Raw genomic sequence first — 25,279 nt, 5'->3', positions numbered from 1 at the left:
ACAAACCGGACTCCAAAGTATCAGTATGAAGTCGCATGTAAAGGTTGATTCCGTGCGTCCTGAAATGCACGAGATGTACGTGGTGCAGCAGGTTGTGCAAAATTGATGCCACGGGGAGTCATTCCAAAGTTGACTTTGTCAAACAAAGCTTTGTTCGAGTTGTCAATCCAGATGGCGTTGCAGTGGGTGTGACCTGGATTAAACTCTGCAGCATGTCTTGATGTTAACGGCATTCAGTGTATGCTGCAGGAAACAGACTCTACGAAAAAGTTCTTCTTTTTTTTTCTTTCTTTCTACTGATTGGAGACGTAAAGCCTCAGAGGGATGATTCAGAGCAAGTTCATAACAGAATGCTGCTACTCTTTTTTTTGCCAAGTGTTTGCATAACTGGACTCAATTTATTTCTGGTCTCTATAGTGGAGGAAAAACTGGAAGACGTCACGTGGTGGTGCATTCTCATAGTCCTCTCTGTAAACAAACCCTCGCGCCACTCCAGCAGAACCATGTTTATAATTTTTTTTTTTTATTATTTTATTTTTTTATCGTATGTTGTCAGATATGTTGTTGCGTAACCTATAGTCTATAAAAAATAAAAAAAAAACCTTGATGTCACCAGATGATTAGTGGAGGTTGCAGGAAGCGGCAGACACGCAAACACAACCGGCTGCGTGCCACTGGTGTATCCATGGCAACAGCTTCTAGTGTTGATCATCCCAAGATGGCGGACGAGGAGAAAGACACGGTGGTGAGTGCCAAGCCAAAACTGGTCCTCCTTTTTCCCCCCCTCCTCCTCCCTCCTTCCCACCCCCCTTCCCGTCATTAAACGTAAACATGCCACGGAATGAAGTGATAATGTCCACTCTTCGTGGGTAAACTATTAACACCTGTCGGGAGCGGGAGCCTTTGTGTGACGCTTATTTGAACGTTAGTTAGCTGTTTGGCTAAGTTGACTAAAAGCTACAGCTCATTGTAACTCGCGAGTCTTAAATCTCACCCATCCGACAGCAAACTAAAAAAAACAACAACAACAACCTGAGCGCTAACAGCTGTAGGTACAGTGAAGATGACAACAACAACAGACGTGTTGCTTTACAGGGGCAATATGTGTATCGGTTAGCCACCGTTAGCCCACGCTTTACCTCCCCAAATCCCTTTTTTTTAATTAATTTTTTTATTATCTTACAGCCGTAACATCTGGTGTTTAAGGTGTCAGGAGTTATAGAGACTATTGATAAACGGCTCTACCAAAGTGATTACAGTCGCCGTGATCCACAAGTGAAGAGAAATATGGGGAAAATAAATAGGTGAAGCTAAAGGGATTGCGCATGCGCAAACGAGGTAGCGTCCCACTGTTAACCAGCTGATGTCCTTTTAATGCAAGGACATCCGGGTTGTAGAGTCCACACACTGGAGGACATCTGCTCATAGCTCATTGAAAAAATATATAAGTTGTTAGAAAGTTTAACATCCTAATATTTATTCATCTGTAACCGCATTATTTAAACTTTGAATTGATTTAAGCAAAGCACACTGATACAAGAGAGTTTGTTAAACAACATATTTGGGAACTTATTTACTCACAAATGTAATTAAAATTAAATGTTCACATTTCATGTATTGCTCACTCTACATTTGTACTGTTTTTTTTTTAAATTTATTTTTGCATCGACAGCTCACCGGACTCTTGAATGAGTTAATAAGTGGTTGTACTATAACAAGTCTGGGGTCATACATACTAATAAGTTATTTCTAAATGGATTCTGGTCCAGATGTCCTGCGTGAATGAATTTAGGAGGCAGCTTCACTTTGAATATTTAAGAAATGAGTGTTTCCCACAGCATATATTTGTGGTGTGTGACTGTGGTTTGGTAGGAAACTACTACAAAACGGCCATAAACAGTTAGAATCAGTTCCAGTCATTGAGCAGGACACATAATATGCAATAGCAGTGCATTCACAGGACTATATTATTTAATAGAGACAGTATTAATTTGTTTTCTCTATTTATTTATTTTTTAAGCCGTGTCCCAGCCAGTCCTTTTTGGGGTGCCACATTTGGTGTCTTTATATTTTGCCCTGTAATGTATGACTGCTTTATGTTTTGACATGTTATCTGTTGTGTCATGTTTCATATATTTCAGCTCCCACTTCCTACCGAGGCCAAGAAGCGCCGCGCACCCAAAGGTACGGTAATACAGCTGCAAGTTATTCTCCAAAATAATATTCACACAACACAATTCATTGTTTCGTCATTAACCGCCTGTGTTGGTGAATGACACTAAAAGAGTTCGTAACAAATCCGCCTGCAGAGGTCACCCTCGCTCTTCTGTTTATCGGCTCTAAAAGGAAGACACTGGTCATTCAGTATGCTGGTCAGCCATGTTCCACCCACGTCTGTGAAAAATGTTTTGTTGATAATTGAGGACATTTTGTCATCATAATTGCAGCCTAATGTCCCATTAACCAGTTAAAGCTAACGCCCGTAGATTAAGCTTCTTCTTCTTTTTTTTCTTTCTTCTTTTTGTTTATAGTGTTTGTAATTATCGCCAGTTCTGCTGAGCGTGCACGCCTTGTGGAAGCAATTAAGTACATGCTATGGTATGATGTTGTAATTCCCCGCAGTGATCCTTCACATGGCATGCAAGCTCATATAGGAGAGCAGTTAGTGTAATTGTAGGAGACAAATCAAATGAAGACCTGTTAATGGGAGTTAAGATGATTGAGTAATGAGTAATAAAAATAAAGATTTTTAATTGCTTAATGTAACGGAAGTGAAATATATATTCAAGGGAAATAGTGAAAGCTCTTTAAATAAATCAGATTACAGCAACATTGAATCCTTTAACTTTTCTTGTGACACAATATGTCAAAATTATAAAAAAATAAATAAAACAACCCCCATGTTTTGAATTCGATAGAATATGATGTATAATAAAAGCCAAAAAGTATAAAGATAAAATATGACATGTAACAACGGAGTGCTTAAAGTTAAAAATAAAGTGGCAGTCATATGTATGCACTTCATAGCTTCATCTACAGGGAATTGTGCCATCATTATGGCTCACACATGCACTATATTTAAAAATAGTCACATAACATGTAGTCTGAGTATAAAGTGTGTCAAGGTATGAAACAGTTAACGTATCGAGCATAGAATACAAGCTATAATTGGATAATCATAGATCTAAATCCAAGCAAGAATTGAACCATCTTGTTAGTTTAAACTAATCAAATAAAAAGGCGTACACTGGTTTAATTGTGTCTATAAGCTGCTGAAGTCATAGTCATTCTGTAATTACCATCATGAAATGTAATTAAGGTTGTTTAATGCACACAGGTTAATTATGTTACGCACAACAAGTACATTATGGCCTTTTACTAGATTTTGAGCAATGCAGCTCCCGCATTCTTCGTGGTTAACACTCAGAAGGTGTCGCAACAATATGAGCATGTCCACTAGAAGGACCTGAAATGAGTTTCTTTTAAACAACAAAAACAAACTGTTTCATCTGTTCCTTTCATCTGTTTCCAGTATGCCATCTTTTAATTTTTTTGGATGTTCGTGAAGAAACTGTCCGATTCTGTCTTGTTCAAGGCACCGACACTCATTTCTGGTACATTCCTGAGAAAAACGAGCGTCAGACGCTCAATATGAGACTAAATGACTCGGGGGGGAGATGACGGGGTTTTTGAAGGTTTTTTTTTTTTTTCGGTGTTAAAACTTCCAAAATAATTTTCATCATATTTTTCATTACGTTCTCCCCATGTGTCTTTTGATCTCAGCATGCCTCTCCTCCGCTCTTATCCCCTTTTAACAGATGGTTGAAACACATGGAAGGCAAAGCTGTCTTAGCTTTAGCCAGATCAAATATAACAATGAGAAAATTCCTCTGTTTGGGATGAAGTTTTTCAAAGGACTATATTTAGGAGACGTCATGCTGCGCTCTTCTTCTCGGCTCCTTTCTTACCCTACATTCGTACAGTAGTCGTAGGAATGTGTGTCACACATGTATCCCATCTCTCTCCTCTCCAAATCTGCCCTGCTTTATGTGCGTGGACACTGGAGCGCCACAGGACCACAGCTGAAACCCAGAGACAAGAATATTATTTGCTGTCTCAGCAGGAAGAAAGCGGATTAGGTCGCCGCAAATAGGACCATTCCGAATCTTGACGAGGCAAACGTGTGAAGCAGTTTTACGCTCGGCGATGGAGAGGATTTCTGTGAAGTGTCTGGAATAAGCTCCGGTTCTCGTGGCAAATCAGCAGAGTGCTGCTTGAAGTGCTGACAGATAAAAACAGGAGGGAGCTTTGGTGTAATTCACACTGTATGTTTTTACACAGGCAGTTCATTAATGATATCCCCCCCCCCCCCCAATGTCAGCGACAGACTCAAAGCCCGGCACTTTATTTCACGTTGCCTTGAATCCTATTTTTATCCTGAGAGGAAGGTAGCACGTGCTAGATAACAGGATTACCAGAATCAAACTCGCTTAAATTGGAATTACGTTTGCGTCCTTGCGAAATGAGATGTTGTACTCAACTGGGAAGAAGACTTGGAGCGTTGTAGTTTGGTTCTTGAGGTTACCGAAACCCTTTTCTAAAGCTGGCTTTGCATTGTGCTGCTTATTCCTCCAAGTCTCCCTCTTTGAGTCTGTCTCTATACCCTCTCTGTTCTGTCACAAGCACCTGGCTTGTGAGAGACATTGTTGCCCTGGCAACGGGAAGAATATCTCAACTTGCCAAGACATTTTCAAAGGGAGACAGAAGGGGGGGGGAGAAAAAAAAAAAGCAGCAGCGTTTGTAACGACAAACTTGCTTACAAGGTGACATTTACAGCATGGCTGGTGAATTGATCAGAGTTTAGCCCAGGGTTTTCAGTTGAAGTGTTAACATCTATGTTAACTGTCAGATCAAAGACTTTCTGGTGACTGCAGAGGGAGGGTGCTTTCAGGATTATTTATTCAGCTGTCAAATTAAAAAAGACTGCATGCATTAAAAATAGTCCCATTAGACATACTTCTTAAAGGAGCAGTGTGTGTAGGATTTAGTGGCATCTAGTGGCGCTGTTGCAGATTGGAACCAAGTGAATCCCCGTCACTTCAAGCCCTCTTTACCAAGCGTGGACCAGGAAAAAAAACGTGAGAGGTCGTCTCTAGAGCCAGTGTTTGCTTTGTCCCTTCTGGGCTACTGTAGAGACGGTGGCGGAACGTCACGGGCTCATTTTATGGTCAGAAAATCACGAGGATTTATAGTTTCAGGTGATTACATCGATCAGCCATATCATTAAAACCACTAACGGGTAAAGCATAAAGTATGATACTACAAGATGAAGTATAATACTGCAGCCTAACGCCCTTCATTAAGATTATAATAGTCAGTTGATATTGAGTGTGATTAAGAGTTGGTGATTTATTTTTATGGTCATTTTGGAGACTCCAGTTTGTGGTGCTGTTGAACTGCAGTTGTTTTTACGAGTATACTAGTAGTTATCTTTTTACATTTTGAAAAATGTGTAATGTTAAATTTAATCTTGAATTTTGTATATATTCTGTCCTTGCAAAGCACTTTAGGTGACAGTAGGGAGGTGTTCTTCATTATTTGTACCCCCTATTTAAATGAATTGGGTTGACAAAATACGAGGATCATTTCTCAGTATAATCTCAGTTCAATATCACCACAAATTACAGTCTCCAAAATGACCATTAAAATAAATCAACACTTTTCTAGGTGAATAAACTGAACATTATAATCCATACGAAGGGATGATTTATTATACTTCACCAGTCAGTGTTTTAATGATATGGCTAAGTGGTGGATTCACTAACGAAAACATAGATGTGTACATTATATTCCATTTCTTCCCCCTAAATCCTCCTCACTGAACCATTAATCGTCTGAGCCATCTGTTCCTTAGTGAAAAATGTGCTGAGATCTGGTGTGCCGGGTGAATTGACGCAAATTTAGCCTGTAGATTTCGGTTGCAGTGTTACCTCTGTGTTAACTGTCAGATCAGAGACTTACTAGTGTCTGTGAAAGGAGGGCACTTTCGGGATTAATCATTCAGCTGTCAGCCGAACAGTAAAGCATAATGAGCTTAAAAGTTTCCCCCCTTTTTTTTTATTATTTTTTTCCCTCTTCAAATCATAGCATTTTCATTTAAATTAACGTTGTTGTTTTTTTTTTCCTTCCACTCAGGTCCGGAGCTTCCTATTGTGGAGAGGAGAAACTGGCTAATCCACCAACACTATATCCGCAAAGACTACGATATCTGTAAGGTAAAGTACCTTCATCCCTCCATTGTCCCTGTGGTTTAGTCTGTCATTGACCTGTGTCCGTGTTCACTGTTGATCTGATTAACTGAAACACCCACTCTGAACACAGTGAAGATAATGAGTGCATGTACGTGTACTTTATAATGGCCTTATTCACTGCATTAACCGACGTATCCCCGCATGATAATGCTAATATAACCCCTGAATAGATGACTGCACTCGTAAGATGTACTACCGGAGCGCGCCTTTTCACTTTCTCTCCGAAAGATCTCATTTATGTACGCCGATAATGAGATCCACTCCTCAGAACAGGGTGTAGCACTCCCGTATATCTGTGCATATCTCGGTCCTGGTTGGGCCGGCAGCTTGTTTAGAAACACAATCACGTCCGGCCGTGTCTGTATTGTAAAAAAAAAAAAAAAAAAAAAGTATAACAGCCATTAATTTGAGCAGTTTTCCACATGTTTGAAAAAAAAAAAAAAAAAAATCCCATCCGCCTTCTGTTCTGTGTCCTCGTAGGTGATCATCAAAGAACAACTGCAGGAGACTAATGGCATGTGTGAATATGCCATATATGTTCAAGGTGAGCTGTCATTTTACTCAGCCACCGCTCTCATGGATTTAATGCGTGTGATGTTAATTAACAGCTACATCAAACGAAACCACCGTGATCGTCGACACCCGAGCTCCCCCACTACATCACTTAGTTTCCCAAAATCTGCTCTTCGGACCCCCTGCTGTGCCTTTGATTTTCAATGTGGGGTTTTTGGGTTGTTGTTTTTTTTTTTTTTTACCTCCTCAGTAGATGATGATCCTTTTCTTTTTTGTGTGCGCCTTTATTTCTTGCCGCAGCACTAATCTTACGTCTTGAGGGTAAGATCCAACAGTCCCTGGAGCTGTTTCAGAGCTGTGCCATCCTAAATCCCAGCAGCACCGACAATCTCAAGCAAGTGGCCCGATCTCTGTGAGTCTGCTGCGTCAACCCTTCTCCATTAGCTAACAAGGCAGCGGTAGAGAGAAATGTACTGTGATGATAATAATAAACTGCAGGTCAGTTCAGGCCAAAGCTTTTACGACTGATAATATACGGAATAATTAATACACCCCCCCACCCCCCTGAATATTTGAGTGTTTTTTTTTCAGCATGCAGTGATTAAAACGGTTTAATTATTGTTGTTTACTCTTTCCATAGATTTCTTCTGGGAAAGCACAAAGCAGCTATTGAATTCTATCATGAAGCTGCGAGGATCAACAAGAAAGACTGGGTAAAAGAAAACAAACTGTTCAGTCCTGAGTTTCTGCTTTGCCCTAAACCTTCTCAGGGAAAGTGTGTATTTGGTAGCCCCGGTGTCTTTCTCTCTAAAAAAAAAAAAAAAAACACAGTATGAAGTGCTCTCAACAAAGTCTCCCCACATTTAGAATAGCAAACAGCCCGGCTGAACCTCTTTCTCACTCCTGCAATGATTTATTAAAAACAACTTCCTGGCTGCTCTTCCAAACTGAACCGGGTTTTTGTTTATTTTTTTATTTTATTTGTTTTTACTATGGAGCCCATGAAGGCTGTGTTAAACTGGTCAGGCAGGACCATTAATCATTCACACTGATAGAAAGTTTAGAAGTTCAAACTCTTCTCTTTAATGCTACTTTCAGTGATACTGTAGACTCCACAGAACTGTTGTCTTGAATAACTTTTTTTTTTTTTTTTTTTTTCTATTTGGAAATTAAATTTAGCTCTGCCTGTTCAATTAGCATGCGACAGCGATCCATGTAAAATGTGACATTTTCTCACCGCAGGAGATCAGTCATAATCTGGGGGTGTGCTATTTCTTCATCAAAGACTTCAAGAATGTGAGTGCGCTGAATTTACCGACATTACACACCGGTACAAATCGTCGTGACTCCCGGGGTCCTTGATCGTCCCGATCTTCTGTCTCTCGTCAGGCTGAGGAGCATCTAAACATGGCGCTGCAGATAAATAAGCACGACAAGAGTTTCTTGATGCTCGGGCAGGTTCACCTGCTGGCCGGAGAACCTGACAAGGCCATTGAAGTGTATAAGACAGCAGTGGAGTAAGTACAGTTTGAATGTGGACAATGTTAACGAGCACTGAGGAGACATCAAAAGAGGAATCTGTGTGGTTAACATTCAAATAACCAATCATTTAAGGTGTTATGGACTCTCTACTACTTTATAGTTTTAAATAATCTAGACATTAAATATTACATTTCAAGTTGAGGAATTGTTTACCAAGACAAAGTCAGCGCAGCGGTTTCTTTGCGATGTCGTTCTGCTGTTAAAGATACAGTTTCAGAAGTGGTTGGTTTCTTTTAAGTTGCTCCTTCTCGATTCATCTGCTGATTTTCGCTCTGTGGCGTTCGTTTCATTAAGCGGTCGTCCTTCCATCTAAATGAAAGCTCCCTCTTTGCCACGTTTTTAATCCCGGGGTCCTTTTTAAGTTCACTATAAATTCCGTTCATTTCCAATTCTCTTCACAGGTTTAATATTTAAACATTCGGCTGTGGCGTAAATAAGGAAATTACATCAGTGTCTACGCTAGAGCTCATTACGGGCCACCTCCTGTTGGGGGGTAAATGAATTAATCAAATGCCCCAATACTGATGTTGCTTTTAATGAGACGTACCACTGTGAGTGTTATTTTAATGCCGATCTGCAACTTCTCTACCATTTTTCTTTGAGCCACAGGTCATAATTAATAATACTCCACAATTATGCTGTATCAAAGCCTGATTGAAGAATCAGCAGATTCCCTGCATATAAACTATGTTTGCTCAAGAATAAGTGCAGACATTAAATGTAATTGCAGGCATAGATAAAGTGACATTTTTCATTCAACTCGTCTCACTGTGTGTTCAGATACTCTCCGGAGAACACTGAACTCCTGACGACTCTCGGCCTGCTGTTTCTGCAGGTACGGAGAACTTTTTTTATGTGCACACAAGTGACGAGGACTACGAGATTAGAGGGATAACAGTGTTCTGTTTTTTTCAGCTTGGCAAATACCAAAAAGCATTCGAGCATCTTGGGAATGCCCTCACCTTTGACCCCAACAATTACAAGGTATGCGGGCACTTAAAACAAACACGGCAACTCGGGCATGAACTTAGTTTGCTACTAAACTACCTGAGGACGTTGCACGAGATTCCTTTTAAGGAATTTCAGTCCGAAAAGAAGGTCATTTCTCTGTCTGATGTTACAGTCCGACTTTCATCATGCGCCCTTCCAAAGGTTACATCTCCCTCTAATATCTCTTTAATCACTGGTTTTTATTCCCAGGCCATCCTGGCTGCGGGCAGCATGATGCAGACCCACGGTGACTTTGATGTGGCCATGAACAAGTACAGAGTGGCAGCATGTGCCGTGCCGGAGAGCCCCCCTCTCTGGAACAACATTGGCATGTGCTTCTTTGGCAAGAAGAAATACGTAGCGGTGAGCAATGCTATTTTTTTTTTTTTTTTTTAATATGGTTGAGGAAAGTGTAGAAATAGAGCGCATAGATCAGCGCTGCTCAGCGTGATTGGGACTTTAATCTTTATCGCAAACACAGCTCAGAAACGTTATAATGCAGTATTGTAAGCCAGTTTTTGTGTAAACTATAAAGTGTCTAATATATCTTAGGAACAGTGTCACAGGGTTCCAATGGGTCAGGGATGTTCATAGAATATAAGGAAATAAAACAAACAAACAAACAGGGAAAGTCAGGAGATTTTATCATTTCTTGGGCCAAGTTATGAATATCAGGGAATTTGTTTTGCACGTTTAAATTTTAGTTGCCAGAAAAGTTAAAAAAAAAACACAAAAAAAAAATTCAAAGTTTGTAAAACTACTATAGACCTATCAGATATGGAAGAGAGAAGCATGCTGGCTTCTTACCGTTCCATTAAAAGAAATGTTTGTGAGTTGCAAGTTTTTTTTTTACACAAGGGTCTGTGTGGTTATTAGCGTGCATAGGTCTCGTAGTGCGTGATCATTGTTGTGCAATAGGTTTAAGAAGTTTAAAGTTTTGTTCTGAAAACGCCCGTGAGCTCGCAAATGGAGGGGAATCAAAATAATTCTGGCCTGTTTTTCTGTTCGCTAAAGGTCATTGAATTTCAGCTTTTTAGTCATTGAAAGTCTGGGATTTGACATTCGACTTAGGTTACACCAGAGGTACCAAACTAACCGATCAATCGGAGAGTCAGAATACACGCGTAATAATAAACAAATATACAGTCTATATTACTACTTGCTTCGGTCGATATCACCCTGAAGTATTATAAATCCACCTTTGTACAGAATCTGTTGTTTCTTATACAGTTCTTGTTCATTTATTATTAATATTCTCACCTGCCAGTACTGACAAACTCCTCTCTCTCTCCACTTCATTCCCCCCACAGGCCATCAGCTGCCTGAAGCGAGCCCACTACTTGTCTCCTTTTGACTGGAAAGTGTTGTACAACCTGGGTCTGGTCCACCTGACCATGCAGCAGTACGCCTCTGCCTTTCACTTCCTCAGCGCGGCCATCAATCTGAACCCACGAATGGGGGATCTCTACATGTTGCTGGCGGGTACTGAGGAGATTATTCGTGATTCAATTCTGCCGTTAAAGAGGACATATGTGGTGGTATAGAGAGCGATAGCTGTTTAATTTGACTGGAAATGTGTCTGTAAAGAAGTTCCTATTCATGTTTTTTTTTTATCTTGGGGGATTCTGTTTTAGCATGGTGAGAATATTTGCAGGTGCATTCATAATTTAAATACCTCGTTCGACAGCTCTTGTATTTGATCATGACCCCTGTCACACGTTCATGATTTTACAGTGGCTCTTACCAACCTGGAGGATGTCGAAAATGCCACCAGAGCGTATGAGCAAGCTTCGACTCTGGACAAGTGAGCCTGTCTCACATTCTACTGTTAATGTTTTATCGATCTGAATTTGAATCTGTATCAGATCATTGATTTTTTTTTATTTTTTTTTTCCTCCTTACTTCCTTGCTGATCAATTTCCTCCAGATCCAACCCCCTGGTTAATCTGAACTTTGCAATCTTCCTCTATAACCATGGCGACAAGAAGGGAGCTCTGGATCAATACCAGGAGATGGAGGGGAAAGTCAACCTCCTTCGAGACAGCAGCAGCAGCAGCAGCAGCCTTGAGTTTGATACTGAGGTAGTGTAGTAGATGATGTCGTCGACGGTGTCTCTTGTGGTTTCGTGTCATTATCCGCTCCTAACCTTTTCATCGCTGCCAGCTGATGGACATGGCTCAGAAGATGGGAGCGGCCCTGCAGGTGACGGAGAGTCTGGTGTGGACGAAACCGGGTAAGGACCCCACATCCAAACCGAACTCGGCGTCATCCAGCAAAAACCCCGGTACTCCCCTCGGCACCAACCAAGCCCTGGGTCAGGCCATGTCTTCGGCTGCAAGCTACAAGAACATGCAGCTACCAACAGGTACAAACTACCAGCAGGGTTGACGTAAAGCTTCTGTTTTGATGGTGGGGGAAGGTGACACGTGTGTGTGGGGAATGGGGGGGGGGACTGAAAAACCAAGCCAGGCCGAATGTCTCTCCTACGTTTGTTCCGAGCCCAAACTCGGAACGAGGGGGGGGGGGGGGGAATAGTCCCCTAAGAAGTGCGGGTGTTACACTGGTGATGACAAATTTCGCAGCCTCCTACTCTCTCCATTAAACTAAAACCCAATTTTTCATTTAAAGTGGGAGCATAAAAATATCTCTTCCCTGTGTAGTCACAGACTCTTGCCTGCACCGCTGTAGCAGATTGAATATATGGGCTCGGGCAAAATGGGATGTGTGAAAAAAGAAGCTAACCTCTGCTCGATGACTCTCTTTGTGTGTGTGTGTGTGTTTGTGTGTGTGTGGATGTGTATATACACAGTATATTCTGTATATTCTTGGCAACAAAAGAGAATCAGTATTGTGGAAAAATGACACACAGGTGAACTACTGAATTCATGGCTACTGTGAAGTGATCGTCGTGGCTCTCGAAGGTAAGCGGCGGACAGGAGGGCTTTTCTTCACGAGAGCCTGTTGTTGTTGTTGTTGTTTTTTTAACCCACTTATCTTTACCAGGACAATGACATTTTACATAATTACGCAACTGTGACAGTCGATCTGCTTTCTGACACGCAACAAACCAATTGCTTTGAATGTTTAATTCTAGATTGTAAATATTAAAATTAAAATTCCTGATTCCTGTCGAAGGAAAAACTTTACCCCTGAAACTTGGCTCGGGTTTGTGAAGATATCTCTCAAACTGTCTGAGTGCAGCGTGGCTTCAGAACTATTTGCCAGAGATGAGTGCTATAAAGAAAGTACATCTGTTTATATACAGGGATTGTCCTCTTCTACATCTCCCCGTGTGTGTTATAGAAGGAGCTAATATAAAGCCAAGAAGAGTTTAGTCACAGAGCAAATTTTGTTGTTGCAAATGTCATAAATGTCCTGTTATATCATCCAGCTGCTACTCTTTAATAATTCACCAATGTATTAAGGTGATAAAATGGCACCATTTAAAATGACTTAATTAGATTGGCCGTCAGTGGGATGTCTCAACTTAAAAATGTGAACCCGGATATCTGTGATGTTGACATTTTCGCCAGGTCTGACGTCTCAAGAGAAGTTTATTTTCATTTAAAAACAAATTGAGTTCTGTGCAGCGTTGAACTTTTCTGAAGGTACGGTCATATTAGAGTTCAACAAAATCACATGTAACAAGGACATATTTTCCATAACCCTCATGAAGCTGCAGTTTGTAGTAGAAATATGACTGAACACAGTGAACCCGTGTTTGTATTGGCTCTGTTTGGATCTGTCAGTGCACATCTGCACAGTTAAAGTCGAACAAAGGTGAAGTGTGACCTGTGGAGGCTTGAGATTGCAGATAGCTGGAACTGTCCAAGGAGTATGGAAAACCAAAAACAAGTGACGAGAGTCGAGCTGAGGTGACAGAGGGAGGGGAGAAGGAGCTGAAGGAGCTGAAAGGGCTGAAAGGGGACGAATCAGGTTCCAGACTGCCAGATAGATGCACGAGTAGACATGTCAACGCATAGAGCCCATCACATCTTACAGCTCTTGATTAATAGAAGCGATGCCAACACGAACCCCACCAAGTTCCATTTGTGCAGATCATCAGGAATCACCTCTGTGGTTGTTTCCAGGAGTTTCCAAAGGCCCCTCTGAGCCGGAGCTCGACGCGGACAAAGCCCCCAGCCCACCCAGTGACCCTCCGGGCTCCCCACAACCTGCAGACGCAGACGAACCCAAAGCCAGAACCTCCAAGAGGAAATCTAAGATGGAGGAGTGAATTCACCTCTTTGACTTTGGATCTCTCGCGTTATCGAGGCAAATCGCGTTTCTTTAACGGCAACCAAACGCCTGTGTTTGTGTTTTTCTAGCTCATCGTAGTTAGAAGTGAAGCCTTCAGTTACAGGCTTCTGGTTTAGGTTCACGGGCCGACACAAATATTTACATTACACTAAAAAAAAAATTAAAAAAAGGGCGAGGTCACTTTTTGTCGAGGTCACTTTTTGTCGTACCATTTACCTCAGAAACACCGAATGTCCATCGATCACTTGAAACCAAAACTCTGGAGGTAACGAAGTGGTCCTTGTACAGATCTGTAGTTGTGTCACGTCCAAACCAACTCCAGTAGGTGTCGCAGCGTAACAACGTCTCCATTCAACGACAACAACAACAAACAAACAAAAAAACGGTCATATATGCATTTGTAAAGTCGTACGTGTTAATATCTTCGTGAGCAGAGCAATAAGGTGACATGAAGACTTTTCCTGGTATCGACATTCCTGCACAATCCAGTACATGTGAAGGAACTGCTGCGACAATCACTGCTGAAAACCTGAGTGCAGGAAGAGTTTGTCTTCGAATAGTTCCAGGACGCGGGCTCGTTTGTGTGATAGGACTTGAGTGTAAATAGATAAACATGCTTTTATATGTGGATAAATGTTACGTTTATAGAGAGTAATGTATTTAATATTAAATAAAAGACTTTAAATAACGTAGCCGTCCTGCTTCTTTTGTGAAGGCCGTGGGGTTTTTTTTTTCACGCTGTGCTGTCTTGACGTTGAGGTCCGTTAGAGCAGCTGACTCGACCAACAGGGGACAGTGTTGTTTAAGAGCCTTGAAAGTCTGATCATCATCAAACACACAATCCGTGATCTGAACAAGAAATGCTACTTATCGAAAAAATAGTACATGAACGTTGTCCGTGTGAATTTGGAAACGGGTACTCCTCTACGAAACCTTCACAGTGGAGTATCTGTTTTATAATGATAATGATATAATGATGTCATCGTATTGGTTACATGTGGTTTTCCATTCATGTGAGATAATCGAGGTACTCAAATATTTTCTCAGTCATAGTTAACGTCCTCTTAACTTTTAAGAGTTGAAAGGGGGAGGAAAAAAAAAAGAAGTTATGAATAAAGAATAAGCTGTTCTGGTCACAAACAAACTGAAATTATTCATGTGTATAAATTACACTATGCATGGGGAAATTTATACACATTAACCAACACGTTTACGAAATATGTCCGCCTGACAAAGTGTAGATACAAAGGAATATGTTTAAATATTCAACCGTTGTTTGTTTGTTTTTGGTAGTTTGTAGATTAATAACTAAAAAAAGTAAAGAATGAGAAAGAAAATGAACTTTAAAAAAAGTCAAAATTGTGTCTGCATCTTTACTCTGAAGCTTGATATCTCAGCATGATGAATATTTACTTCAGTATTATTCCACCAACAACCAGCCTCTAAATTCCCAAATCACCTTTCTGCTCTCTGGTGATGTTTCAAAACTCGACTCTACTCATTAAACAGTAATTTTAGGAGGAAGGCGTGAGTGCAAAAACAAAATCCAAGCATTTTTTTTTTTTTTAATCTCATTTACATGATGATTATAGTTTACTTACGAAGGTTTTAGTTCACAGGCCCACACCTCTAAAAAGGTTCACAAAGGTGGGCGAGTTCCAGGACAGAAATGTAAAATAATTTTTCTCTGCAGTTTTGTTTCAAATTCTGAAATCCTAAAAATTGCCTGCTGGAGTCACTGTCTAAAATCATTGTGGATTAAACACCGGTCACGTTGCTGTGTAAACGTCTTCCTGTTAAAGGGGAGTTTTTCTCCTCCGAGCTGTTCAGCTCAAGTGGGAATTGTTGAATTGCTCCTTTCTATAATGTTGTAAAGTTCTGTCGTAAGAACTTTACTTTGTTAAGTGTAATGTTGTGATTTGGTGTTTGAATTTCTTTACTATATTTTCTCCAGTTCGGACATAAATGTGTTTAAGAAGTTTGAATACGGAGTCATCCCATTATAAAAGCAGGCTTGAAGGGCTTCATATGAGCCTTCTTTGTTTGATCATTATAACATAATGTCGTCATCCTGTTTATTAATATATCAAACTCACAGCTGCTTCTATCATCCGGTGTGCATTTCTTTCTGGAGGACAGGGCTTTGACAGAAATCCTGAGCTGTCCTTGTGTTGTTAATGTTTTAGTATTTTGATTTTCTTTGTGAAAGTTTTTTTTTTCTTTTCTTTTATTGCTCATGGGTGAGTGTAAATATTCATGTTTTGCTCTGTCTCAGGACAGACGCTGTGGATGTCGGGTCAACACGTCCATCTCGCTCCCTTGCACTGTGTAGTTGTGGTGCAGCCATGACGTGTGTGTGTGTGTGGGGGGGGGACTGTGTCTGAAGTCAGTGCTGCGGTTTTAAAAACCCGGCTTTTTATGTTGTCGTTGAATTCAAATCTGTTTTGTTCACAAGTATAAACCCGAAAACTCTTAAAGAAAGTGTCACATGCGTCACTGTGATGAAATGAAGCACTCGATTTTTCGCTGTACAAAGTAGTCTTCTCCTTCACCAGAGGTGGTGTCTTTTCAGACCCTTCAGCCCTAAACAATGAGACTGCTCGGCCTTCAGAAGAACCCGTATTGGCAGCGTGTGGCTCGCTTTGGTACTAAAATATGTACGATTTGCTCTGGGTTTCTTCAAGGTCACAGTATTTTATCCGATGAACCTGTAAGAGGAAGAAAGACTCTCCAGAGAGCAACATCTTACATTCTAATGATCAAACTGCTGCATAGGACAAATGAATGTGTCATTTTTTTATGTGTCTGGTTTTTTGGGGGGTTTTTTTTGTTTTTTTTTTTTGCTACCGAGTTAAATTTCCCATGTGGAACGGCAAAGATTGAACAGAACAATTAATTTATTGGCACCATTTATCTCCTAAACTAAACCCCACAATTTCAGACTCCCAGAATTCCCTTCTGCATAAGAGTAATCGTTTCAGAGTCAAATGAAGCTCAATGGAATATAAAAAGTGAAGTAATTTCAAAGCAAAAACGTAGAAATTAAGTTGTTTTTTTTTGTGTGCATATATGGTTTCGGGTTCAAGTTCATAGATTTAAATACTACATCTCGCATAATTGAAGAAGCTACAAATGCCTTCATGTTTTAATCCTTGCTGCCCATGTTCTCCGTTTCAGTGAGTCTGTTTATCCGATATCCAACATAAACTATCTTCATTTTCAGATAAAAAAAAAAAAATCTCCCTGTCCTGCTCGATGACGCCTCGCACGTTACTGATTGAAATCTGACCGGACCGTCATTGGACCCAGAAGATGCACACAGCAGCGGCCATTGATCTGTAGGCGTTAAATTTTTGTTCCCGGTTTATGATGGAGAAACAGCATCTACATTCGCTGCCATTATTGCCAAGAGACTGCAGTTTTTTCATTAGGTGCTTGTTAAACTGTGCATGCCCGAACTGCCCGTGGTCGTAACTTTTACAAGCCAACTGATGGCCTGTAAGTTACCGCTCCTGCTGCAGTTATATTTCAGTGCAGCTGTGGAAGATTGCTTTTCCATTTCTCATCTTCCTACAATTCAAATTGCCTCTGGAAGCATCTCAGCTCCTGGTGGAAGTTTCATATAAACTTCTCTGGCTCCGGGGAACTGTAGGTTGCGCTTTTTTGTTTTCATTGTTTGGTTGTTTTCTTCAGATTTTTGCATACTGTTGAGGATGTAACTTTTATTAATAGGCCCGAATAAATCCAGTATTTTCATCGTGAAGGTTGTGGCTGCAAAATAAGAGTGTTCTTGCTTTTCTATTGCTGAATTCCCATCTAGTGTTTCTTTTTTTTTTTAAATTTTTTTAATAACTTTTATATTGTGGTTGTTACCTGCAGCTGTTGACTGACCGGTTTGCCTGAATGCTCACAACTGGCAGGCTGTGTTTTTGTTTGTTTCAATGGAGTACAGAGCTGAAAGAGGCCTTACTCAGACAAAGAAATATATTATTTCCTCGGTCCCCGTGGTGTTTCTTATTTGAAGTACAGCGGTGTGTGGTTGTTTGATATTTGAGGATTCAAGCTGTCTGGATCTCAGATAAGCTGCGCTGTTAACCTTCACCCCATTTTCCTACCTGGCAGTTCTTTGACCTCAGCTTTTAACTGTATCAAAAGCCGTTATAATTCTGTTTGCAGCTCCTCCTGCAGTCTCTGACCCTCGTCCGGCTCTTTTAAATAGTTCCCCAGATAATCACAAGGTCTCAAGTATCAAGATCAGCGCAAGCCGCATGGGCAGGTTGAGAGCAGTTCTTTCATTCTTTTCTTTTTCACCACATTTACTTTTGTTACGTTTCGTTTCCTTCCAGTTTCTCCTGAACTTCGCACAGTCCTCTTTATTCAGTTATTATAGAAGAAAATGGCTTAGTTTACTGCAAATGATAAAATGTGCTCACTGTGTAAATACAAACTTCAACTGCAGCTGTACCATTAAACTTAACAGAGATAGCTTCATGCTTTTCCAAACATTAATCATTCTCTTTGTTTTTGTTTTCTTTAGGTGTTAGTGAAGCTCCTTCACCGCCGTCTGTTTAATTAGTTTCGATTTATTTCCACCTGCGAGCTGCTGCTTTTCCCCTTTTGCACTGCGTTGTGGGAGAGAAGTGTCCATGTTTTTGCCACATACAAACTTTTAAAAGAACACATTATTCTCTTTTACAGTGTAAGCACCGCTAAGATTCAGTCTGATACTGGGAAACAGCTTGGCAACGCAAATCTTGGTAAGTAGCTCGTATAAAGAAAGTTAACGTGGCTTGTTTATTGAAAGAAGTGTCAAATAAACATACAGCAAACCTGCGGTTACCTTATGTTGATCCATCTAAATCATGTTACAGATCATAGAGTCAGATAATAAACCATAAGGTTGACATAAGCCGGGGAGAATAAGAGCAGGTTGCAGTGCGCAACAACGTAAGAGTTTCTGACATCTTTAAATTGACCTGTTAGACTGAATGTAAGCTGATTTATTACCTTCTCAAAAAGAATGCTCGGCCTTTAATTTTGTGTACCGAATTCATGCTCTGAAAGCTGACACGATGTGCAGACGTTACTTGTGCCGTCATTTATTAAAAGAAGATAGTGCAATGAATCTTTAATGGCATCTAGAGATCATTTTTCACTCGGTACATGGGTTGGATTTATGACGTGATATGACTGGAGCTGAGTGTGCCCATTCAGAAAATATGTTGTGCACCTGTCTAATAAAAAACACTTTGGGAATTATAATAAATCTTGCATTCCTTACAGACCAATTTACACATTTTTACGCAGCACCATCGCCATCTTGATGTAATGTTGCAGAAACTGAGAGTTCAATCAGAAGCCCATCAAGGTTCTTTGAAGATTACACTTGTTTTGAAGAGTAATACCAGCAGCAATGAAAATCTGAGGCCATTTTGTATCCAAGTGATTATGCAGCCTGCGTGCAGCTCACCGTGGGGGCTCATATGCGATTCATGAGCCTGGAGAAACTTCAGCGCAGCAAGCGAGTAATGTGCTATCAGATATAAACCCGGTTTAGAATTGATGCACGTCAACTTGATGTTTTACGGTGACGTTTTCCTGCTTGTGATAAATTCAAATATAATACTGCAACTTTCTTACAAACATAAAGTATGTCTGACCTTGTCAAAATAAGATGTTTTAAAACGTTTTTAAATGTTGGGAATAGGGCTGAATATCATCAAAATATATATTTTTTTTTATACTGATACCTTGAATTCAATACCAGGTTCTAAACAATACTTATTTTGATTAAAAAAAAAAAAAAAAAAAAGGAAAATCCATTTTGACGAAAAGAATATAACAAATCATGGTACAAATATTTTAGTTTTCAAGCACTTTAGAGGGGGCTAGTGTAACCCAAATGTCCCGACAGACAAAGTTAGCAACTAACTCGTGAACAGGAGCTGGTGGAGGCAAAAACTAGGGGGGAAAAATAGTAGAGAGAAAATGTCATAGATGAATGCTGATCTGCAAATTTTTCAAATTTCTAATGTCTGCTGAATAGCTTTCTTCATGTGTGACCATATCCAGCTTCATGTGGATTTTTGTGCCCGGTGTTCCCAGACCTGGATTCACTGTGTGAATACTGTAGGTCTGGGATGCTCCACGGATGATTGTGTCCAGTCGTTGCATCCTAATGAGCGACGACTGGTTCATTTTGTAAATATTGAGGCTGCCTTATAAAACCTTTGGTATTGACCACCATATGACGTATTTTGTCTATTAAAACTCACCAAGCTGTAAACAACAGATATCCTACGTGTGCAGAGTTGAACGCCATGTTGGTAAATGATCATTGCAGACTTAAAAAAAATAAAAAAATAAATAAAATCTTTGGTATTGTTCTTGCTCCAGCTTCGAACTGCAAACGGTTCGTATCACTTCCGTTGAGCTCTACCACCGCTGTCATTGTTGAAATTACATTTTGAAACAAATGCTTGACTTTAACATTAGCGCACTCAGCTACCAACACTGGTCTCTGATTGGTCCACCCTTCACAGTGACTGAGGAAACAGGGATTTAAGACCCCCAAAAAAAAAAAAACACAGCACAGACTGAAGCTGTGAGCGGTAAAAGGATGAAGCCAGTCTAGATTTCTGTTACCGAGTGGCCAAAGAAACTTTAAGTGTCTTATACACCCACAGTAGAAATACACAGTTAACTTGATGTAGAAGCATTTGTCTGAGAGACCAGCCTCGACTAAGAAGAGCTATCCCCTCTACTCTGACTTTCTACTTTCCTCCCTGCTGAACATGTCAGGGTCCAGAAATGAAACTCTTCAGTATCTCAGAGGCGGTGTTATTAATTCATGACCGCTTGCTGTAACCCTCCGTCCGGTTTCACAGTAAGAAAGCTTCGTGCCTGGGTGGAAACTTCAAAGCAGCAGCGGGTTATAAATCTGTTGCATCGAGCAGACATATAAAAGGTTGCAATCATAACTCATTAGTGCGGCGCAGGAGACCAAGATTTAGTTCAAGTTTGCAATCAGTCGACGTCTAAACCCGTTGAATTCAGCGTGTATCGGTTTTGGCCTCGGGTTCATTTTCACTTCCTACATTAACATATGTTTACGATGTGGGCTGAACTGCTTCGCCTACTTTGGATGTATGCATCGTGTTTGGGATCGGGGACAACAAACAGCGAAAGAAGAAAATTCCCAGAGGAGCGCGTCTTCTTCTCTTTGCTGCGCTGGTGATCCTGCTGTAAACAAGAAGAATCAGGAAGGTACTCAGCCAATGAGGGAAATAAGACCTCCGTGTTTAGATGCTCAGACTTCAGAAACAATATGGTACTCGCATGCTGCACAGCAGATGTGGCAGGATATTTCTCTCCTGTTGAAATTCAGTGTTGGTGTTCAACTTGTGTGAGCGGAGCCTGGAGATCTGACCTGATTTTTTTTTTTACTGTTAATTCAGCTTCAAAGGGAACCATCAGCCCAAATTGTAAATACGACTTATACTGAATATGTCGTCGTTCAGTTATAGCAGCGAAGAGTGCAGAAGCCTCCTCATCCTCCAGCCTCCTTTCTTTTCTTTTTTTTGTGGTTGTTTTCCTTTTGTGGCCCCGTGTGTTGTCTGTAAAAATGTGTCTGTTTTTTGGAAGCTGGTGAGTCATTTTCGGGGAAAAAATGTTTTCACTTTCTTGATAAGAATTAGATAAGAAGGTTTATACCACTCTCTATACAGTTAATATGAACGAGCTAGAAATGAGGCAATGATCCAAGAATGTTTTCAGCTGGAAATGTTTTCTTCGTTCCCAGATTGTTCTTCTTAAAGGTAAGATAACGTTCTCTGAAAACATTTCAGGAATGATAAAACATAGTGTAATGTTTTTAAAGCATGTTATTCTTCTCTAAAATAATAAAACTCTGGGAACATAAAAAAAAAAAAAAAAACTTGCTACTCAAAACATTTTAAAAAATGTTCTGAGACAAGATAGTGTGTTTTTATATTAAAAAAATGTTTTTCATAACATTGTCAGTTCAAAAAAACCAATATCTTACCTTTATGAAGAACGTTCAGGAAAAAAAAAAAAAAGAAAGAAGATAAACACACCCTGCACAAAAACATTGCTGGAACATTGCATGCTGTTCTTGGAACGTTTTTTAGAACAAAAACTATTCTCGCCGGGAAGCTACAGCTAAGCGACCTGTCAGCTTATAAGGACGAGAACCAGTGGTACCAGTCTGGCTCTGTCCAAAGTTAAATCTGCCTAGCGGCACCTCAAAGGCTCTTTAATAAACATGTTTTTACCCATTTGTTAAATCTGTACAAAAATTTTTTTACAAATGACATGTTGCCGTTTTAAAAGGGCTGCCAGATTGTGTTTTGGTCAGAAACAGTATTGGCAGAAATTGAATATAATATTCATTATTGTGTTTTAACTGGAGTATAATTACCTGAAACTAATAATCATTTTGTTGACTTAATTTCAGCCTTTCATATCGACACAGGGAGCAGGTCCTCTTCCGTGGAGTGCACCATGTTGCGCCGCCGTGTTTCTACAGTAGCCCCAAAGGGACAAACCACACACTGGCTCCACAGAGGGAGTTTCGGAAGAGGAGGGTGAAGCAGGAGGTTATCGGCTGGTAGCGATCTGCGACGTCGCCATTAAATCCTACACACCGCTCCTTTAAGTTTGTCAGGCCAACCGCTACAAACTCAACACCGCATACACAATAATGAGGACGTCCTGCATAAAAGCACTTTCACTACAGTAATGTCTGTACGCATTTCGTAGGTGCTGGCTGGCAGACCTTCTTTGTAAAGAGACACGCTACCTGCTCCCCCCCTCTGGCCCGTTTTCATTCTATAGGCTAAGCTAAGCTAAAAGGCTGCTGACTCGTTGATGTGAGAATGGTGCTAATTGATTAATATGATTAATTATTTATTGTATTATTATTAATATACAATAAATGGCTTTTTTTTTGTATCGTCACTTATGTTCTATTTAATGTAATGTTCATTTTGTCCTTGAAATCATTAATTATGACATTAAATGTCACAGTCATGCGACTTGATATAGTCTTTCCCTTGATTGGCTGCCCTTTTATAATTCCACTTGGCTTAACACAAACCAGTGTTTGGGATTTAGGGCAGCAATAGATGGATTAGAACATACGGAGAAAAAACTAACAGAGAGAGAGCGAGAGAGAGACAAGCCTCATATCCAGAGTGCCTTTGAGGTGATGTTTCACGTAATTAATCTGCCGAGCTTCACTAGACTCATGCCGTATTTCACGACGACACTAATAATGCTTAATTATATGATGTTGTAAAACCTTAGTTGGTGTTTAAACATGTAATTTAGGTGGAGTAATGGTGCATATAATGTATTTTACTTTTAATCACTGGGTTTTTCGTGAGGAACTGAAGAAGCGAGGCTTTGCATGTCAATAAAGCCACTTGATTAGGCAGTGCGGTTGTTGTTGCTGTTGTTGTTGTTTTTCTGTACAGATACTGTTCACTCTGAGCTCTGCCTCCCAAAATCCCCCCCACCACCACCCCCCCCCCCCCCCCCACCCCCCGCCCTCCGCTCCGTTCCTGGAGACAACTCAAAGACCCCCTGCTGGCAGCACAGCAGAGCAGCTTTATCTGGGTTCTTCGCTCTCCCGTCTTTTCCACAAGCCTCTTCTCATTGTGTCACCCCAATATGTCAGCCACAAGCTGCAAGTCACAGTCACAAACTGCATCTCAGGGATGAGAGAGCCATTCATTAGAGCATCACCATCAGCTCTCCCAACAAAGGTTCACTGTTTCATGTCCCATCGCTCCACATGCATGTAAATTAATACGAATAAAGAGGCAAGAGAGTGGATGTTCTGCTGACAACAGTTAAGGGAATTTATGTGCAGAGTAACAGAGATAATTTTCAAAGGGGGGGGGGGGGGGGGGGGGGGGGGGGGGGGGGGGGGGGGGGGGGGGGGGGGGGGGGGGGGGGGGGGGGGGGGGGGGGGGGGGGGGGGGGGGGGGGGGGGGGGGGGGGGGGGGGGGGGGGGGGGGGGGGGGGGGGGGGGGGGGGGGGGGGGGGGGGGGGGGGGGGGGGGGGGGGGGGGGGGGGGGGGGGGGGGGGGGGGGGGGGGGGGGGGGGGGGGGGGGGGGGGGGGGGGGGGAAAAGTACTTTGAGGGATAAAAACAGTGTGCTTGCACAGCTCGGTGTAACATGTTCCCCATAGCTGCTTTAAATTAGTACAATATGTGCACGAACAGTAAGAAGAGCTGGAACGAGCCAGTGAATCACACAGACTTGTGTTTTCAATGTCACCTTATTTTTACATTTTCAAAATAAAGCCGGTTTAAATCTTTGTTTCTCAGATGAAATCACAAGCCGGCTGCTCTGTTGGGGAGTTTGTCCCCTTCGGTCACTTTAGAGGGTGCATGAAAGTTTGTCTTTGATGAAAGTGCAGGAGTAACAAAGATTAGAGAACACCAAAGGCTGGAGAGTCCAGGGAACCTGATCACAAGCATAGTTGGAGGTAGCTTTGAAGGCAAATGTAAAATCATTGTAATTTATATCCTAATGAACTGCTAATTGGGCTTTAGTCAAGATTTTTGCTGATGGCAAACCTGGTTGTGAGGAGAACATTTAGTGCTACGATATGGTTTTATACAGTAATTATTATGTTTTACATTTGGTACAAATACAAAATCACCACGACTCCCTTTCTGAACAGAAACTACACATGGAACTAATCTCGTTTTTGAGAGAAGATGTTTGTAGATCTGTATCTGGGTCAATTACTTATCATAAAATAAACTGATGTTGTGCTTTTTAATTTCCTGATTTTATTTAAAAAATTTTCAACTTGTCTCTCGTCTCTGTCCTTGTGTCTTCCCACCTGTGTGATTGTGCGCCCCACCATGACTGTAATATATTGTAATGTCGGTCATGCAGAGTTTTGCGTCTTAATTTAAATGACGCCATCTGTGGAAAATGTGGACGTCCGTCTTCCCCCTCATGTCTTCATGTCTTCACGTCTTCGCACTTCCGGCATTCCGCTACCCGCCTGTTAGCTTGCTAAATTGTTAGCCTCCGTGGCTTCTTGACTCCGTCCATGTTGCAGTTACTTGGCAGCGTTTTTTTTTCACGACTTAACGACTTGAACGACAAGCATGCGGTGAGCAGGACTTGCTGTGTTGTAACCACAAGCATTAGTCTGCGTTCCCGCTACCTTCTGTGCCAGTTCCTTGTAGTACTTGTGCTCTTTGTACCGGCCGTTTCCTTTGGATCCCCAAAGAAAGTCTTCTCGTATTTTGGTCTCCATCTGTTTGCTGTCGCCTCGTGTTTACCTTCGGCTGTTTACTGGATTTAGTTATTCCGATCATCCCTCTGTGTCTTTGTCTGTTTTGGTACACAAGCTCTGCCCAGTAAAGACTGAAAACTTTTACTAGTGCATCATTGATTCGTGCTTGCGAGTCCTGCCAGCTTTGTCTGAATTGTTAAAGGTACTGCATTGAGTGAAATTGGGATTTCAAAGTATTTCTGATATCTTGGGGAGGCAGAAAGTTTTCTTTACCCGATGACTTTTGCTTTGCAGGAATGCTGAGCCAGAACAAGCTAAATATGACTATTTAAATTTAAGAGTAAGGAAGCATTTTTTTTTTTATATATATATATATTTA

The 25,279-nt window shown here is 41.0% G+C and overlaps 1 protein-coding gene across 3 annotated transcripts; it reads left to right on the top strand.

Annotated features, from left to right (window-relative positions):
* Positions 1-685: 685 nt before the first annotated feature.
* Positions 686-23,168, top strand: bbs4 (Bardet-Biedl syndrome 4). Of its 3 annotated transcripts, XR_011311199.1 has the most exons (17): positions 715-745; positions 2,142-2,184; positions 6,196-6,275; positions 6,792-6,855; positions 7,125-7,236; positions 7,465-7,537; positions 8,067-8,120; positions 8,214-8,341; positions 9,147-9,201; positions 9,282-9,350; positions 9,567-9,719; positions 10,667-10,838; positions 11,091-11,160; positions 11,284-11,437; positions 11,520-11,721; positions 18,315-18,373; positions 22,093-23,168. XR_011311199.1 is itself a non-coding variant. In XM_069705603.1 (16 exons), the coding sequence occupies exons 1-16, from the start codon at positions 686-688 to the stop codon at positions 13,591-13,593; spliced, it is 1,635 nt and encodes a 544-aa protein (XP_069561704.1). In that variant the 3' UTR covers positions 13,594-14,304. The 3 variants fall into 3 exon arrangements, 2 of the variants coding, with proteins under 2 accessions (XP_069561704.1, XP_069561705.1); XM_069705603.1 differs by lacking the exons at positions 18,315-18,373; positions 22,093-23,168 and adding an exon at positions 13,448-14,304 and having other exon boundaries at positions 686-745; XM_069705604.1 differs by lacking the exon at positions 22,093-23,168 and having other exon boundaries at positions 18,315-18,880.
* Positions 23,169-25,279: the final 2,111 nt, after the last annotated feature.

Source organism: Brachyistius frenatus, unplaced genomic scaffold (assembly GCF_029030835.1).
Source record: "Brachyistius frenatus isolate BFR_SWC_R1_liver_20210118 unplaced genomic scaffold, ASM2903083v1 Contig_58, whole genome shotgun sequence".
Lineage (NCBI taxonomy): Eukaryota > Metazoa > Chordata > Actinopteri > Embiotocidae > Brachyistius > Brachyistius frenatus.
The sequence above is the reverse complement of the archived record's forward strand: the minus strand, read 5'-3'. Positions and strand labels throughout refer to the sequence as shown.

Bases quoted from the DNA above. Each gene is read 5' to 3' on its own strand.
- bbs4 (XM_069705603.1), top strand. From the start codon at position 686: ATGGCAACAGCTTCTAGTGTTGATCATCCCAAGATGGCGGACGAGGAG. The intron at 746-2,141 runs GTGAGTGCCAAG...CATATATTTCAG, and splicing joins ACGAGGAGAAAGACACGGTG to CTCCCACTTCCTACCGAGGC. The intron at 10,839-11,090 runs GTACTGAGGAGA...ATGATTTTACAG, and splicing joins TCTCTACATGTTGCTGGCGG to TGGCTCTTACCAACCTGGAG.